Below are 19045 nucleotides of genomic sequence, written 5' to 3' on the forward strand. Positions count from 1 at the left end.
CGAGTTTCAAATTTGAAACCACCCAACACAACAAACCCATCAATAATAACTTTCACAACCCCATCATCTCCCAGATCTACCAATTTCCCATTTATACTCTCAACATTTTATATACATGATTATATGATATAAGATGGAATTTACAGAAGCATTTAAGCAAAGTGGTACATGTTGTTTCTCTCCGAATTCTCGTTACCTCGCTGTTGCTGTTGATTATCGTCTTGTCATTCGAGATGTTTTGTCCTTTAAGGTTTTTTTCTCTTTGAATATATGGCTGCATTTTTATTTTTTAATTTATTTATAGAATTTATGGTTATTTCAAGTAGAAACATTATATGTAGTTTCTGGTACCAAAATTTGATACCTTTTTAGTTAAACTTGTTAGTATCTGCTATAGTCGAGTGATCTGTGTGTGCTTATGATACTAGAACATTAATGAAATAATAATGTCGAGATATCGGATATGATGCTGCAATTTCAGTGTAGTTACTTATAAATGGCTCTATTTAGGTGGTGGTTGTGTTTTTTTTTTTTTTTTTTTTTTTTTTTAATATCTTAAACTAGTCTAGAAAAGAAGTTGGCTAAAGAGGAACCGGACCCTCGTTGCCCTCACTATCTTCTAACTATGGAAGTCACTTAAAAGTTATTTGAACTCAATATAACATATTAAGTCGATTAGATTTGAAATTTTGGAATATTAATGCAATACTAATAGTGTTCATGCAATTACCCGTATGATTAAAGCATTAGGTATTTATGCCACGGACAAAAAGTGTATGTAGCTCAAGCCAACTCAGCCGAGAGTCTGAGACTGTTTTGAACCATAGTATATGATGCCTGTTTTAATCCGAAACCATTGTGACTCGATACAATAGCTTCCTCCATTTTTAGCCGCTTTAAAAAATATATATGGACGGTTGGTGGTAGAAATGAATCACAAGATTTAGAAAATAGAAACACAGAGGATACAGTTGCTACTTGTTAATTTGGATTCATTTGTACGTGAGTAGTGAATTCCTTGATGTAAAAAAGTGAATGTTTTTGTTGGGCTCACAGTTTTCAATAACTTGTGTATTTTGATAATCTTCTAAGCTCATATTTTAACTCTTGATTTTCGACATTCATCTAGGTTATACAATTATTTTCTTGTATGGACAAGATTAGCTATATCGAATGGGCTCTCGATTCTGAATACATACTATGTGGACTTTACAAGAAGCCGATGATACAAGCATGGTCATTGGCACAACCTGAATGGACATGCAAAATTGATGAAGGTCCAGCAGGGATTGCTTATGCCAGGTGGAGCCCAGACAGTCGCCATATACTCACTACATCAGAGTTCCAACTCCGGCTAACCGTTTGGTCACTATTAAATACAGCATGTATCCACGTGCAATGGCCAAAACATTCTTCTAAAGGGGTATCTTTCACCAAAGATGGGAGTTTTGCTGCCATATGTACTAGGCGTGATTGCAAAGATTATGTGAACCTAATATCTTGTCAATCGTGGGAAATAATGGGTGTTTTTGCTGTTGATACATTAGATCTTGCTGATGTTGAATGGTCGCCAGATGATACAGCAATTGTGATATGGGATTCACCTCTTGAATATAAGGTTTGCTATAATAGTGTTTACATTTCTTCATATTGCTAGAACAGATGATACAGTCTCCTTAGTCATATCAGATCGAGTCATCTTACGACTCGGTCCACCTTGTTCGTGAACGTATAAGTTCGAAATATGATTTTACTTTACTATCTAATCTTTCAGAATAGGCGTCTCTACTCTCAATAGCTAAAACCTCCTAGATCATTATACTAGAAAATGGGGTATCGTTGATAAGGTATTTTTCAATCATCATATCTGAGACGCCCAGATTGCATACAAAGAAGTTGTTTCTGCTTGGCAAAAAGTGTTCCCATTTTATCCGGCCCATACATATTACCCAAGCTGTTTGACCCTCCCATTTTCCCCCATCCAAGCATAAAGTTCTAGAAAGTACTAAACTTCTAATTCTAAACTAACTTCTCGTTTCAACTCATATTTGTATATGACCATTTGATCTTACTTGCATCTATATCTATTCTTCATGTAACTGTTATATGCCTCTACACCCTGTATGCGATGTTTTTAGCTCACACTAATATGCCTTATTGTTTTTTTAGGTTCTGATATACTCTATAGATGGAAGGTGTTTATCGAAATATCAAGCCTATGAAAGTGGACTGGGTGTAAAAAGTGTTTCTTGGTCCCCAAATGGCCAGTCTTTAGCAGTTGGTAGTTATGATCAGATGTTAAGAGTTCTAAATCACTTAACCTGGAAAGTTTTTGCAGAGTTTATGCATCTATCTACTCTTAGAGCTCCATGTTCTGCTGCCGTGTTCAAGGTAATTGATTACTTCAAGATGAACAGTATCAAACTTTCCAGTACTCAACTTTAACCCAACTTGTATTTTAGCCAGAGTTTTTGATTAATAATCAGATACCTGAAAGTACCCCTGTATAAGACAAGATCGAAAAATGTAATGGACGTAACTTATTCTTACCAAATATAACAAGATGAAAGATTCAAGTAGGTGAATTTGGATATGAATCTTTCCAGGGAATGAGATCAATTTTTTTTTTTTTTTTTTGTACAAATGGAAACATTTGCAATTTTTTTTGAAGTGGATAGTGGATACATTATGCCTCTATCATAGGGGCAGGATAGTGGGTTAGCCAGCTGCCAGGCATGTAGGTTAATGGGTTTGGGTTGGTGGGTAGTTCTTGTACGGGTCAGTTGTGTTTGACCAATGACTCTATTATTTTACCTAGATAATTTTTGTTTTTTTGTAGATATATTGTCTTTCAAATATGATTACAAGAATCCTATTAATTCATTGATCTAATATTTGAATAACAAGGGTTGGTGGGTCTATGAATTAAAATGATACATTGGGTTACTTTCAACCCCTTTGACTTGTTTCTTGTTAAGCTACTATATTTATTTTCCCATTTGACTTGTTAGAATAAGTGTAACCTTATTTGACCGATTCACAAGGATACAGGTACCGCCACACCTCTACTTGTGTATTGGGAATCTTGTAATCACTATCTTTATTCTTCTTTTTTCAGGAGGTGGATGAGCCCTTACAGCTTGATATGTCAGACTTGTCTTTAACGGATGATTTTACGCAACAGAATTCTGGTAAACACTAGCACTTATCCATTCCCCACCTCTTTTTTTTCAGCCGTGCATTTCTAATGTCTTATGGTTATTGCATTGCATCCATGACTCTTAAATAGAAATATGACCACACTTCATGCTTGTGCATTGTGTTTGTTATCATCCATGCTTTTAGCAGTGATGTACTGTTCTGTTATTCTCCCATCGACAACTTTTTTGTTTAACGGCAAAGACACATACTTACACGTAACATACCATTAATGCACTTTTGTCTCATTTAAGAGTTAAGACTTGGAGCCACAACCATTTGGTTGTTGGGAGTCTCTTAAATACCTCTAGGCCAAGGGCTTGGTGGTCACAAGGGCGGATCTATCATGAACTAACACGGGTCCATGGCACCATGTTACCTGACAAAAATTGTTAGTGACTATATGGTAGAAAGGATATGGACCCACATGATTTTTATATATGGAACCATGTTACAGAGTATTTCTTTACCTAAACTAATGTGACTTTGAACCATCGTATATTATGGCCCAAATTCCATAACATTAACCCAAATCCTAAACTTTTGCTCTGATGTTAAACATATGGTAACTAACACACTAAATACTTTCGTATTAAAGTTTTGAGCTATTGTACCAAGTATTTTCCATAAATTTAATATCTGGTTGTTGATTTGTTTGGCTTAATATTTCTAAATCCAAATTAACAATTATCTGTAGATACCTCTTTAAAGTCGAAATAATATAGTTTATTTAGGACTTATTTTAGATTCTTTTTTGTTACTAATAAGTTTTTATTGGATACAACATTTATCGATGGAAAAAAATTGCTACGAGTAGCATTTACTCTAATATGTAATTTAGTTAGGTATCAATTGTGAATATGTTGGTCAACTACTATATTGCTGGTAAGCGCATTATTTACATAAAAAACTATTAAGTAATTATGTTTAATTTGTTGATTTTGTTTATTATAATGCTTAAGGTTTTTCTTAAAACAGCTAGGACGATCTTTATGTAATAATGGTCATTAAATAGAGAGTATTCTGGTAACCTCACATATATTTGATGTATCATGAAGACCCGACCCGACCCATTTCCGAACATGAAAATCAAGTTTATACGTTCATTTTGTTGCCTCAACTTAGTTGGACCTATGTGGTTTTCAATCCTAGAACCGCCACTCTTGATGGTCCATCAATACATTCCATTAAATTGTGAAAATGTAAGTTTGCTACATTAGCTTTCTAAGTGTTTATGTATAAGAACAAAGCAAAAACGAACTGAATACTGATTTATCCTCAGTCATTGTGGATATCTACATATATAAGTATATAACCTTAAGCTTCGAGAGGAAACTGATCTCCTTTTCCACCTAGCATCTTCATGGCAAGTAAAAGCTCTTGAAGGTTAAAACAACCAGACGAGTTAGTTGGAAGAGATCCACTAGAGTTGTTTATTTCAAGAATGAGGATACGTAGCCTGGATAGACAGCCAACGTCATGAGAAATGGTTGTATCTCTTTGTACTTGGAAGCAATTCTGTTATGTGCATTTTTTGTATTCAAACACTGACAGTATATACAAGTAGGAGGTTTTTCGTTTTTGGGCTCCTCCAAAAGGACGAATATTAACTCAGATGTGCTCGGCTGGGGTATTCTATCATCTTTTTCAAACCCTTCCCCCGGCCACCCCCACGATGTATACTTACTACTTAGGAGGTTAGAACCTGAGACCTCTTGTAAGGACATCCTGATCGCCAATTTGAGTTGACTAATATGTAAGTGATTTCAAGAAGTCAGTTCTGGAGGTGTACTCTTGGATTTATGATTTTATGGTAAATTCTTGAGGTGGCACAACGTTGGTGAGCAACGGGTCAAAACATGCTCAGATTCATACAAGTACTGGTCGTTGAATTGACTCGCAGACACCTTTTATGTCCTTTTCTTTAGATACAAGATTAATATTGTTAGTTTGCTACAATTATATTAGTCTTTGATCAAAATGATTTTGGAGAGAGCATAGTTTATAAAATCTATTTCAGTTGAACTCTTTGTTATATATCCTGATCAATCTGACATGCTGACCCATTCTTCTTTTAGTAATTACTGTTTATCTGACCCTTTTAACATAATGCACTACCGACTACCCAAAGCAATGCTAGGATTTGCACCTCTAGTTATATTATCTCTTAGTGTGCCTTGGTGCACGTTTTTAACATCTGATTATTAACGAAAAGAAGTTACATTATCCTTGGTAGTTACCCAACCTTTCTTTTGTTGTGTTAAGATACTTATGACATAGCCGCACCTGTATTTTGCTTTGTTAATTATGCTTATGATATCATATAGGTTTGCTTTAGTTTTAGCAAAATAGCATGTCACTTTTTATGACAGTTATTCCCCTTGCAAAATTTCTTCTTCTTTAATGATTCCAAGATTTTGTTCTTTGTGTTTCCTTTGCAGAATTTGGTCCACAAGGACTCGTTGATGTTAGATATGATATCATGGATTTACCAATCACCTTGCCTTTTCAAAAGCCTCCTGCTGACAAGCCAAACCCTAAGCAAGGAATTGGTAAGCATGACCCCCCAATCCCTCATGTTCTTGTTTTCTCCTCCTTTTAAGTTATTTTCAAAAGCATCTGAAAATTTATGAAAAAGGAAGCAGTGTATGCAGTCAAAGAAAAGGTTTTAGGATATCTTCCAGCATTTGTATTTATGGCAATTTCTAAGCTTGAATTACCATGTCTGTCCATTGTCGTTAGACCTGTAAAATGAGTGCGGGGTTCCGGCTCAACTATATTTTTTCATTAATATCCTACTCTCAACATAAAGAAATGTTTTGGCTTTGTGCATTAAAATTATCATATTGGCGACTTTTAACCCGTTCTCATTTTCTTAGTATATTATTTGACATGCTTGGTCCATTTGAACCGTTTTAATTTTAGGCTATTTTCCCCCCATTTGACCTGCTAGAAATAAAAGTTTCATGGGTTATAATTGCCACCTCTAGTTGTCATGAATGCGGCTTCATGGTGCTACTGATAGTTGCAGAGTTTCGTTTGTTTTATAACTAATTGAATTAATTCACATTATCGTTCCTCTGGGCTTTCAACCCACATTATAACTTCAATTCCACCAAATTGCAGGCATCATGTCATGGAGCAAAGACAGCCAATATATCTGTACTCGCAACGACAGCATGCCGACTGTTTTATGGATATGGGACATGAACCATCTAGAACTTGCTGCCATTTTGGTTCAGAAAGACCCTATTCGAACAGCAGCCTGGGACCCAACATGCACTAGACTCGTTTTATGCACCGGGACCCCGCACTTATACATGTGGACCCCATCTGGCGCTTACTGTGTAAATGTTCCACTACCACAGTTCTCAGTGATGGATCTAAAGTGGGATTTTGATGGCTGTTGCCTTCTACTCAAGGATAAAGACGTGTTTTGTTGTGCTACTGTTCCCATGTTACCCGATGACTCTAACAGTGATTATAGTTCAGATGATTGAGGCAATGTTCGTAGAGTTTAGAGTTAGTTTTGTGTATGTAATATTATCAAATAGTACCTAGATGCTGATATATATTCTTAAGATGTCCAAAGACACTTGTCCTAAAATCTCGTGTGTATTGTCATTTTACTTATTTGAAAAGAGATATGTGACATGGAAGATGAGGATGCATGAGATAGTGTCTTGATGTGCGTTTGCAGTTTGCTTGCTGTTAGTGTTATTTCCATTCTGATTATACAAGGGCTATTTATCCTCTTATTGAGTTGCAGGTACGTCTTCTTAACAACATATCTTAACCATGATTGGACAGAAGATGATGTGGTTCTCAACGGTATTTCGGATCACATCTTAAATAGCTTATTTGCTTATGTATTTCTTTTACGTAGACGCTATTATGTATACCGCTATTATGTATCTGATGTATGTACAACATGAAACTAATATGCTATTACCCATATTGTGCATCGCATAGACTTTATCCCTACTTATTAATATAAATTGTTTGTTTTTAAAAAAATTGTTGCAACAAACAATTAATATATAAATTTCTGAAAAAATAAAATAAAATTTAGACTATCAATTGATACGAATAAATTAACCTTTCATTTTGAATCTCAAAAGTCCTAATCTCAAAAACCCACTTATCTATATATCTATCCATACATCTATGGGGTAAAAAGGAAACAGACTCAATCTCAAAAACCCAAACCCAATCTCAAGAACCCAAACCCAATCCATGGAAACCCCCGAGGAAACCAAAACTAAAACCATGGATAATGATGATGATAATGATGAAAAGAAGCAGCAGCAGCAGCAGCTTGATAGCTTGAAATCTCTAAATGCTATGTTGCTTAAAGAAACCGTCGAGCGGCGTCACCAGGTCGATTCCTTACTCCATTCCAACTCTCTTTTGGAATCTCAACTGAAGACTACTGCTTCTAATACCGAAACAGCTGCCTTACTAGATATCGAAAACCAGATGCTTTCTGTTTTTATTAATCAACTTGCTCAACACACAATTGGTTACTTGAATAACAAGGTTGAGGATTTAAACTCAAGGTTACATGAGCTTGTTTCCAAGATTGATCAAGATAAATTGATTTTGGCTGGTGTTTGTGTCAAAAGAGATGAATTTAAGGCTCAACTGGATGCTCGCATTCTAGAGGTGAATCAGTTAGAATTAATGATAAAACAAGCCGACGAATTTAAACAACAAATGTTGAAGCAAGTTGATGAGTTGAAAGCTAAATGTGATGGATTAATTGATATAAATAAAGGATTAGAGGAGCGTAACGAAACTCTTGAAAAGGAAAAGAGTTCCGTAACAAAAGATTTGGAGGTTGCAATCAAGGAGTTGGACCAGCAAAAGCATACAATTGTCCACCTGAAAACAGAATTGGAGAATGCCAAGATTAAATATGACCAAGCTATGATCGAGATGGGTGAAGTTCTCGAGAATCTTAACAAGGAAAAAGCCATTACATCGGGTTTTAAAGAAAAGGTTGCTGAAATGGAAAGACAAATACAAGATTTGCAAGGAGAGATATCAATGATGAATACAGAGAATGTGAAACAGTTAGGAGCAAAAGAAGAGTTGGAAGATAAATGCGCAAAGTTGGTGAAAAAACTAGACTCTTTAGAAGCGAAACTTGTTGAAATGCAAATAAAGTTTGATGATACAAAAGGTGAATTATGTGTAGCTAAAGCTAATTCAAAAAGGGTCTTGGAAATCTTGAAGAAAACATTGTTGGTTTGTAATGATGATAGTACTGATCAAGAAAATGGTGTTGGAGAAGATATACAAGAGCATTTTAAAGAGGTTGAAGCGATTAAGAGAGCTTTTAAAGATAAAGAGAGTAGAATTGAAGAAATGAAGAGCCACGTTGAGTTACTTAAAAGCGAAGCGCGTAAGGAGAAGAGTTTCTGGACAATGGTGTCGTCTGCGACTACACTACTCGCGGCTGCTGTTTCTGTGGCGTATGTTGCTCGAGCCCATTGATTGAATCTTTCAAATTTGCTAGTCCTGATAATGTAACACAATTACTGTTACCAAAAATGCTTTCTTTTTTGCATGATGAAGAGCAACTTTGGGTTATAATAAGAAGGTTTTGATCTGCTAGATCAAATCAATGTCTATTTTTGATTTGTTCGTTTTTAAAAGGTAATCATGATTTGTTTGTTTGTTTAATGAAAGAAAGATATATAGGCATTTATTCCAAAAAGGGAAAAATTTAATGTGCGTAAATGGTTAGAAGTATTAAGAATAACATGTGGTAAAATCAATAATGAGAATTAAGAAAGAAAAAATATTTATCAACACTTCAATGAATAAAATAAAAGTTTAATTTGAGATTACATAATCAATTAATAATATAAAATAAGAGTGTTTTTTTTTTATAGCCAACTAAAATAATGTCAGGTACTCGGTACTCAACATTCCAATGACTAAAAGTACACATAACCTGACAAACGCACGGAGCCTCTAGCCTACTTAACTCCATGAGCCGAGGAAAACTCATCAATCCATCCACCCTTAGGTACAAAAACAAAATAATGATAAAAGCCAATGCTTGTTAAGACATGAACGTAGGTTTCCCTAAACAAAGTACTTATTGTAAGACTCTCATAACAATCCTTCTATGAAAGAACCGACTAGGACTTTGTTACTTATAACAGTTGGACTGTGGATAAGACACATTAGAGATTGTACATAACAGTAAAAAATTATATGGGTAGTAAATTTTATGTAAAACATTTTACTAAGTCTGTCAATTAGGTGACGTCCGGTTAAAAATCTTTAAATCTAATAAGATACTGTAAAATATCAGGTTAGAAACTTAAGCCGGATTCTACACGAGCAACACAATGTGTACATGGGTTGACAAGTTAAATAATGTTGCTTTTAGGTTAAGTGCGTTGATTTTGGGTCAAATGGGTTATTTTGGGTGAGGTGAGTCGCCAAGTCAAATGGATTGGTCTTGGGTCAAATGAGTTAAATCAGTTATTTTTGGGTCAAACGGGTTTGACTGTTTAGCAGGTCAAATGAGTTGCTTTTGGGTCAAATCGTTTGATTTAAAGGCTAGTGGGTTGGTCGATTGTCGAGTCTAATGGATTTGATTTTGGGTCAAGTGGGTCAAATGGGTCGTTAGTAAATCTTTACTCGCTTATAAAAGAAATGCTCTATTTTATTTTAGGTAATTTTACATTTAGGTAATTCTACATTTGAATTATCAGAATTACCTCCTGACTTTTTATGTTTTGCCCTTAATTAATTATAATTTACACTTTAAACCTTTATTTTAATAATTACGAGTAACATTTTAAGCCTTTATCTTCAAAAAATTTCCACTATCACAATTACATCAACCTACACCACCACCAATAGTACTATCACTGACACCACTAAACCGCCTTCTCCACTATTGTTACCGCATTACGCGGGTATTATGCTAGTTTGTGATTAAATTAGTTTTAAAAAAACTACCCGACAACCCAAGGCCCAACTTGGACTTGACTTTTAAAAAACCAAGTTAGAGGTTAACAAGTTATTTGGCTTATTTTTTTAAAACCGTTTAACCATATATAAAATTTTATTGTAATTTTATGTTAAATTTATCAAACTAAATTTCATATTGATAAACATAGAAAATATTTAAAGTGAAAATTTATCAACCCGTTGTCATCGGTGCCACGTTATATGGATAAATGTATATATTGAACTGAAGATAACAATATGTTAAAAACGAAAATAAATACACAAGTAAAAAAAAAAAAGAAAACGTTACGACATACGAGTATAATTTTTTTATAAAAAAGTTATATGTCGATAAAGTGTGTTAATAATAGCATCCCAACTAACCGCCGACCCCTGACCCCCCGCCTGACATAGTGACATAGCTTTCCGTCGTCTACACGTCTTCATCATCCTCCTCCTCCTAATTCACTTCCATAATTTATTAATTACACTATCTATCTCACATGTGATTATTTCTATAAAAATTATAAGTAAATTATTTTACATACATATATATTCCAAATAAATATCACCATTTTTTTTTTTATAGTAAATCATAATCATCTTACTAATAATTCAATAATTATCAGTTTATAACCTGATTTTAGTGTTACATCAATAAATTATAATAACATTCATTCATTTCACTGAAAACGACGTCGTATGCTTACAAGATGAATAACGTCGGTGATATATGTTCGTCGGAGACGGTCGCCGGCGGCGAAAATGTATTCAGTCGTGATGAATCCAACCTTTCAACCGCCGATCATCTCGTCGTCATGGTCAACGGAATCCTTGGAAGGTCAATTCTAACAATTCAATTATATTTTATTTTTATTTATTCGGAAAAAAAAATAATAATAATGTTTTGCTTTAGATGTTTGAAATTAAATTTTAATTATACGAGAGCAAAGTACCCGTAAAATGATGAGGGGATAGGTCATAAAGTGTGATAGGTCATAGGAGGTTATATGTCATAGAGTGTCATAGTCAAATGCCTTAGTCGTACGAGCTCCACAATCGGATTTAAAAATTCGTTGAAAGTATATCGAATGACATCTCTAATGAAAGAGCATGAAATTTTAAGAACACCCATATAATTATTATGTGTATATTGTTGAATTGAATGTTGAAAGTTGAAAAGTGAATTTGATTTATAATATAGTATAGAAGTATAGATTAGATAGATTAGTTGAGTATATGAAATGATAATTGTATATAAAAAAAGGGTAATCATCTGCACCGCAGATTTTTAACATAAATTTATATCCCAGCCCCTTGAATTTTACAAGATGCACCCAATAAATCCTCCCCATGTGAGAGAGACAGTATCCATATCGTTGCGAATTTGCGATCCTTATATATGCAAAATATAATTATATGTTTTACAATGAATTAAGTATTAACCAATCACATACTGGAAAATTCAGTTAAAATTACAAGTCAAGATTGCATTTTTTCTGGATATGGTACATTATGTCAAATAACATGCTAACTTGTTAAGTATTGTGATTATTTATTTTCTTATGCGTTTTTTATGTTTCGTATTAATGATATCGTATGATTTTTTCACATTTCTAAACTGATGTGTTATTATGTTACAGTTCTGCCGACTGGAAATTTGCTGCAGAGCAGTTTGTTAAATCATTACCTGACAGAGTGTTTGTTCACCGTAAGGAATATTTGGCGTATTATTTCCATCTCCTGACGAACAAGCTTTTATGATTCTGTGTTTTCATTTCGCACGTGCTGTATAAAGTTAATGCTGATGACACTTTACTGCTACCATCAGCCGTTTTACTCTGGGTTACATTATCAGTCATTTGCGCTTTAGCTACTGTGTGATAACCTACTTTAGCAATCAACTTTAACACATTAGCTAATTATAAGTTTAATAGAAGTTAGTGTTTTGTTGGTCAACCCAACTGACCATTCCGTTTGACATGCTGACAAACCTTCCGGGCACACCCATTCGGGCCACCCCTAACCTTGTTTTTATAATGCATATGCATTTGAATACATTTGTAATGACTTTTAACCCGTTTGGCTCATTTGACCAGTTCTCGTTGTTGTTGAATCTTTTAGCTTAATCAATTTGACCTTCTAGAGATAAAAAGTAAATCAACCCGTTTGACCAGATCCCAATGCAGTTAAATCATCTAGCTTAATGCATTTGAGCCATTAGAGAAAAGTAATCCATATGTTGATAAAAGGGTCGAAATTCTATAGCTCTAGTAGTTGTCATAGCCATAGTGAAGTGTTGGGCTGTTGGCCCTTTTTGTGTTATTATGCTTGGTTCACTCTTTGTAACTTAGTAAATGAGTTCATTATCTACAATCATGTGTGCATGGTTATACTTCATACTTCAGTTTTACATGTAAATAGCAATAGCTACTACAAACAGGTATCTGCATTTGTTCCTCATGTTGCTTTTGTAATGTGGGGCGTACCCTAAGAACAATCCCCCTCCCCCCCTCTAGCCCGCCCTCATTTTAGCCCTATATGTATTATTAACTTTCCAAATTTTGGCCCAGTTTTTAAAAAATTTTTTGATGATAAAATCTGAAACTTCATTAAATAGGTTCTTTTTTTGTCTTCTCATCATATACATTGTATTTAACTACTACTTGATTGATCAACATGGCTTGTATACAGTATATATATAGAACTTTATTAATTTGTGGTCCTAATTTTTTTTTTCAGCGGCATTTAAAATTATCGTTCTAGGTTTTTTGTGTGCTATATTGAGTTCTAAATAAGGTATATATGAAATTACTGGTTATATATATGCATTTTTAATATGTGATTTGTTATGTTGACATGTTCATATTTAGATGCATTTCTGTAGATATAACTTAATGAGTATGTTTGTTTTTAGTTTGACGTGCTAAATGTCTTTGAGTAGTTGATTGAAACGAAAAATGTGGCATCTTTAGTGTAATACATAATAATGTCTTAATATGAAATGGCTGATCTATATAACTTAATAAGTCCTTTTTAATCAGATGTATACTTATATTAAGTTACCAATTTCATTAACCGTAAGTTCAAAACTGAAATATTTATATTATTATGCCTGACCAACTTTGACTCAAACTCATTTTGACCCATTATATAAATATTGCCACCTCTAGTCTTTTGTGCCCTCTCTAAACAATTTTACTGGATCCACCACTGGTAATGTAGGTAGTGAAAGAAATGCAGCGTCTCAAACACTAGATGGTGTTGATGTGATGGGTGAACGATTATCTCAGGAGGTTGGTTTCTCTCTTTAATATGTGTATGCCTCTCTCTCTTCTGGAGAGAATGCATGGTTTATTAAATAATTAACCAGCAATTTAGCTTGATGTTATACTAACTTCAGGTTTTAGAAGTGATTAAACAAAAGCCAAATCTTCGAAAGATTTCTTTTGTTGCACATTCTGTGGGAGGTTTAGTGGCAAGATATGCTATTGGGAGATTGTATAGGCCTCCAAGAGAAGATGCAGAAGATTTGTCAACCGAAAGTTGTGGAGAAGCAAAGTCCACCATTGGTGGTTTGGTTCCAATGAACTTTATTACTGTTGCAACACCTCATCTTGGTTCAAGGGGCAATAGGCAGGTAGAATTGGTTTTCTCCTTTTGTCATGTAGGATGTGATCTAGATGTAGCAGAATTAGGAACTCTGGTCCATATCTAGCTCGACATAGAGTTAGCAGTTCCAGGGGTGGAAAATGTTAGTTAACAGGTAACCGTAGTGTTTCAGTATGGGTTGAAATGGGTCTGGGCGGGTTGACCTGAAGCACTTTTTGTCCAAAAGTTTTTTTTAATTTTGTATCAGTTATCTAGTGTGCCAAATTTGATTACAAAAGTTATTTTGTTCCAATAGTAATCTACCTGTATAGAATGATTTCGAAGGGGCTTTATGCATTAAAGCAGCTACGCGACTTTCGACCCATTCATGTTGTAAGCAATTAATTGACCCGTTAGGTATAAAGACATTGCTTGAATCAGCCATTTATTAGTAATCGGGTTACATTTTCCACCTTAACTTCTACTACTGGGCAGCTGGGCTGCCCATGAATGATCTTGTGAAACTATTTATTTAGTAATTGTATCTACTGGTAATACTATTAGCATTAGGATGCTTTAAGTATGATCATGAGCTTTCAACAAGAGTTTTCTCTCTTTTTATTTCTTCCTCCAACACTTGTAATTTTTTGATTTCTTAATGTCAATTATCAGTTCATTTAGTTTGACTTCAAATTATGTGTATGCTGTTAAGGTGCCTTTTCTTTTTGGCGTATCTGCCTTAGAAAAAGCTGCTGTTCTTGTTATACATTGGATATTCAGAAGAACTGGCAGGCACCTTTTCCTTACAGATAATGATGAAGTAAAGCCTCCACTACTTAAACGCATGCTGGAAGATGACGGTGATTGTTATTTTATGTATGTTTGGCATTACCCTTTGTCTAATCGAACCACACTATTAGAATGTAATAGCTATGGTTTTCTATGTTTACCATATGACACTACCATTTACAAACTGCAGGTCAGCATTACGCTCATTCCATCGCCGGGTCACATATGCAAATGTTGGATATGACCGTATCCTTTGCACTCTATGGTGTGGCTAGGGTAAATAAATGGGGAGGTTGGGTAACAGGCCAATACGGATATGGGTCAAAACATAGCTTGGGATAAAAGGGATTGTCTGTTTGATTGATCTCGTCTATTATAGGTTATAATTAAAGCTTTTTAACCATCTGACCTGTAAGAATCAACATATAAAGATTGACGTTGACCTATTTACCCATAAATGGATAAAGTTTGATGTCTATAGGTGTAGCTAGAAATATAGTATGCCTTGGATAATGAAGCTTCCTTAGATTTTCCTAACCAAAACAATTAGATATTGTTGGCTGGAGAACTTCGTCAATTAGGCGCAATATAGAACTCCCAAAGGTACATCTGTAAGCTTGGTTAGTGACGTCATGTTTTGTGTGGCTTCATATCTCATAATTTTTTGTGGTTGCAGTGGGAGGACGCGGTAAATGAGAAGTATCCTCATATTGTGTATGAAGAACGCTGCAAGGCTTGTGATTTTGAGCAGGATTCAACATATGGTGATAATGCATCTGATGTGGAAGGTTTGCTACTTTAATTGTTGATATGCCATTAGATGTGCAGCTGTTCTCGTTTAAAGTTTGTTTTGTTCTTTTTTTTTAATGCTAGTTAGGACCTGAGCTTTTGGCTTTGACTGCTTGTACTTTTAGTGATATTTGTGTTGTTTGCACCATACATAAAAAGACGTATAATGGTTAGATCATTCATGGTTTGTGGGACAAACTATATGCAGCAATTAGCATGGCCGACTTGCAAATAATTAGGAATATCTCATATTAAGTTCTCTTAAAAACTAAATTTTCACGTGATGAAAGATTACAGCATATATGCCTTGAGTGCCTTCCTTTGATCTTGTCTCCATCCATCTCTAAGAGGTGTTTTCTCAATATTGAATTTCTAGCTGGCATTTCAATATAGAATTTCTAGGTGGCAAAATAGGCGGGTTAGGTAATTGGTTATAATGGCTGAAATTTTGGCACAGATTGATAGGACGGGGTTGATCTTGAGGAGCTTGATTCTGAAATTAGCTATCTTATTTAGAAGTCAAAGAAGGATACCTCTTTTGGGTCTATTTAGAAATATTTGTAGTGGATTCCTTTAAACTTGATTCTTTTTTTTTTTTTTTTGAACTTTCTTGGCTGTTAACGTATCATGATTGTCATATGGATTTTTCTTCTATGTCGCCTGTCCAGAGGAACTGGTGACCGGTCTTTCTCGTGTATCATGGGAAAAAGTAGATGTCAGTTTTCGTGATAGTAGTTCGAGGTTCTCTGCTCATAGTGTTATTCAGGTACTTCTTTTGTATGGTATTTTCTTATTTGTTAGAAGCACATATATTATGTACATGGTTGGCTATTGCCTAAGTACTTCTACCACTTCTACTGGCCCTACTACCTGGCGGAAAAGGTGATGTACTTTGCCTTGTTTTCCTTTGTTAAACTAATGTACTCATGACCCTTTTTCTCATAAGGAAAATCTGTTCCAATTATTTCCACACCTGCATTAAATAATTTAATAATACAAGCAAAGAGCACATGTTTTTACTGGATTTTTTTGGACCCCTATTAATTCACCTAACTAATTAAAACATGGGGTATACACAAACGGAAGTTCTCCTTTCTTTGCTCAGATACGTTTTGTTGAAATGAACTGCAGGTGAAGGATCACAACCTGCATACAGATGGGGCAGATGTTATTCAACATATGATTGATCATTTTTGTCTTTAGTAGTGCTGCCTGTTATCTAACATTTAATGGTCCTGGCCCAGAGCATCTCTTAATCTCTTATTAAAGGTAAAGCTTCTACCATTTTTTGTTGAATGAAATTTCGAGCTTCGTAAAAGATCTAGCTTCCATTCTATCCTCACTACTAGAGGTGCTAAAATGGGCCAGTAACTCGTCAAAACAGTTAGTTTTGTGGCATGGGAAATGGATCAGGTTTGGTTGACCCAAATTCATGTTGCTCAAAATTCTTAACTTCGGTATAATGATCAAAATTTTCTGAATAAATTGATTAAGAGATTTAATGCATAATGTAACACTTTGGGTGACTTTTTAATTGTTGCACGGTCAATTGAACAATTACTCAATTAGTAAATGCTAGAACCTCTAGTAAACTACCTACATTATTGATGTCTCAGTTTTGCTTTCAATTAAATCCACAAAGATGATTTTATATCCGGTTAAAACATATTAGATGGTCTAGATGGATAGTTGTCATTTGCCAATGAGTTCATACAGTTCTGTGTTGCATTTGCAGGAAAAGTGTTCAAAAGATGGCCCATCAAACATACAAGGTTACATACTTAGGGGTTATACAAAGTGGTTTGTAATGCATATCAGAATCAGTAGGGGAATCAATGGGAGTAGTGAACTGAACTGTATATTTTTGTAATACTCTGTTCTTTTATTACAAAACACTACCTCCTCATTTATCACTCTGATTCCGGAATATCACAGGCACACTGAGTTTATCAGCATCTGAAACCTTTGCTGGTGTCTTGCTATGTTTTAATGAACCTGAAATCATAATACATACATACACAAGAGTTTTGCATAAACAATCAAACTAGCGTAAGAAGTTTTCAAGTTAAAAGAGTATGGCCCTCATGGACTTGGATTCATATAATCAGCTTATTTTAACTTTGTAAGTATGCTTTATGAGAGCCACATTAACCTCTGTACTTCTGTAGGCATTGTGAATGACTGAATGCAGTAAAAAGGTATTCAGTTTACAGCACGGTTGGTAATTCTTCCAATCATTTTGAAATTTTCATAGGGTTGGTGATTCTGCACTCTAGTTGCAAACTTGCAATTTCCATTATTTAAATGTGCATTTAGTCCACTTTTTACTCGATAAATAATTTCTTCTAACCGAAAATGTTTCATCTCGATGGACCTACCAATATCCAAATAGTCGATCATGAGGAAGCGTCTAAAAAACGTTAAGATATGACATAATCCATCAGAAAATACTGAAAATAGTACCTGTCATGATGTTAGATGTTGCTTTAGATGAAGACAAGACTATTATAAAACTACCCCAATGACTAATGAAACTAAGAGCACGAGATAGCGGTTGGAATAAACATGATTTGATTCGAATGATAAAACATCCTTAATTGTCCTGTGGAACCTGTAAGAGCATAAAACATAATTGCTATTGATTTCGGGTTTCCATAATAAGGTGATTGAGTAATAATGGGATGATAAATTCGGCTGGAACATGATGCACGAATTAGAGAGGAATACACACATGGAAATTAGGGTATCATGTGTGTAGAGATTAACCTTAACTTAGGGTTAATTACCCTCAATTTATAATGAGAGTAATTACACATTCAACCCTTCTGGTGTTTAATATGTGTACCATTAGTCCTCTTAGTTACAATCACCTAATGGGAAACCCTATATTACGTCTCTAAGAGTAAATACGCCCATCATATGTTTACTTAGACATAGGGATTTCAGTCTTCGTCAATTATCATATCAAGAATGATACATGATCAGTGACGGTCACACTAACATGGTTCCAACAATAGCTCTTTAAAAGAAAATTTAAGTTGAGTGTTATTACAACTGTGTTTTGTAGAACTAGTTGATAGGATTATATATATATATATATATTGAAAAGTTATTTTGAAAAGTTATATATATATATATATATATATATATATATATATATAGTGAAGGGATCAAGTGAGGACCATATATATGGTGAGAATCGTGAGAACTATTGAAAAACCATTTCTAAGGGCTTTGCCCTTAGCATTAAGGGCTACGCCCGTACCGTAACAACCGTCACCATTTCTTGAATCGTCGTCCATCAAATCCATACCATTCCCATATGCGTCCCTGGACGGTTAAGTTTAGAACGGATAAGGGCCTTTGGCCCGTACCGTATCCATACGTTTTCTTAACACGTAACCATATGATTTTTTACAAAAAAAAAAATTTGTTTTTTAATTTTTTTTTTTGGAATGGGTTTTTGTTAAAAGTAAATAAAAAATAAAAAGAAAGTTGAAAAAAATGAAAGATAAAAATTAAAAAAATAAAAAACGACACAAAAAATAAGAAAGAGGGAGGGAAACTAATGGTTCTCACGGTTCTCTTCATACTTATGGTTCTCACGTTAACCCTACCCTATAGCAAAAACCATAGCTTATCTATATAAAATGATTTCTAATTATCCGTTTTAGGGGTAAATTGGTGTCAAAACCATAGCCAC

The 19045-nt window shown here is 34.5% G+C and overlaps 3 protein-coding genes across 3 annotated transcripts; all 3 read left to right on the forward strand.

Annotated features, from left to right (window-relative positions):
- LOC122610371 (WD repeat-containing protein WRAP73) lies at positions 1 to 6857 on the forward strand. Its single transcript, XM_043783365.1, has 6 exons — positions 1 to 250; positions 1130 to 1618; positions 2170 to 2391; positions 3119 to 3191; positions 5640 to 5750; positions 6325 to 6857. The coding sequence occupies exons 1-6, from the start codon at positions 134 to 136 to the stop codon at positions 6696 to 6698; spliced, it is 1386 nt and encodes a 461-aa protein (XP_043639300.1). The 5' UTR covers positions 1 to 133; the 3' UTR covers positions 6699 to 6857.
- A 418-nt stretch (positions 6858 to 7275) lies between these two features.
- LOC122610599 (sporulation-specific protein 15-like) lies at positions 7276 to 8834 on the forward strand. Its single transcript, XM_043783578.1, has one exon. It carries the CDS (start codon positions 7435 to 7437, stop codon positions 8695 to 8697), a length of 1263 nt encoding a protein of 420 aa, XP_043639513.1. The 5' UTR covers positions 7276 to 7434; the 3' UTR covers positions 8698 to 8834.
- A 1728-nt stretch (positions 8835 to 10562) lies between these two features.
- Positions 10563 to 17255, forward strand: LOC122585114 (lipid droplet phospholipase 1-like). Its single transcript, XM_043757212.1, has 11 exons — positions 10563 to 11014; positions 11817 to 11884; positions 13399 to 13469; positions 13577 to 13813; positions 14477 to 14640; positions 14744 to 14799; positions 15104 to 15156; positions 15230 to 15341; positions 16011 to 16108; positions 16474 to 16611; positions 17078 to 17255. Exons 1-10 carry the CDS (start codon positions 10887 to 10889, stop codon positions 16543 to 16545), a joined length of 1059 nt encoding a protein of 352 aa, XP_043613147.1. The 5' UTR covers positions 10563 to 10886; the 3' UTR covers positions 16546 to 16611; positions 17078 to 17255.
- The last annotated feature ends 1790 nt before the right edge of the window (positions 17256 to 19045 follow it).

The sequence above is a fragment of the Erigeron canadensis genome, chromosome 1 (assembly GCF_010389155.1).
Source record: "Erigeron canadensis isolate Cc75 chromosome 1, C_canadensis_v1, whole genome shotgun sequence".
Lineage (NCBI taxonomy): Eukaryota > Viridiplantae > Streptophyta > Magnoliopsida > Asterales > Asteraceae > Erigeron > Erigeron canadensis.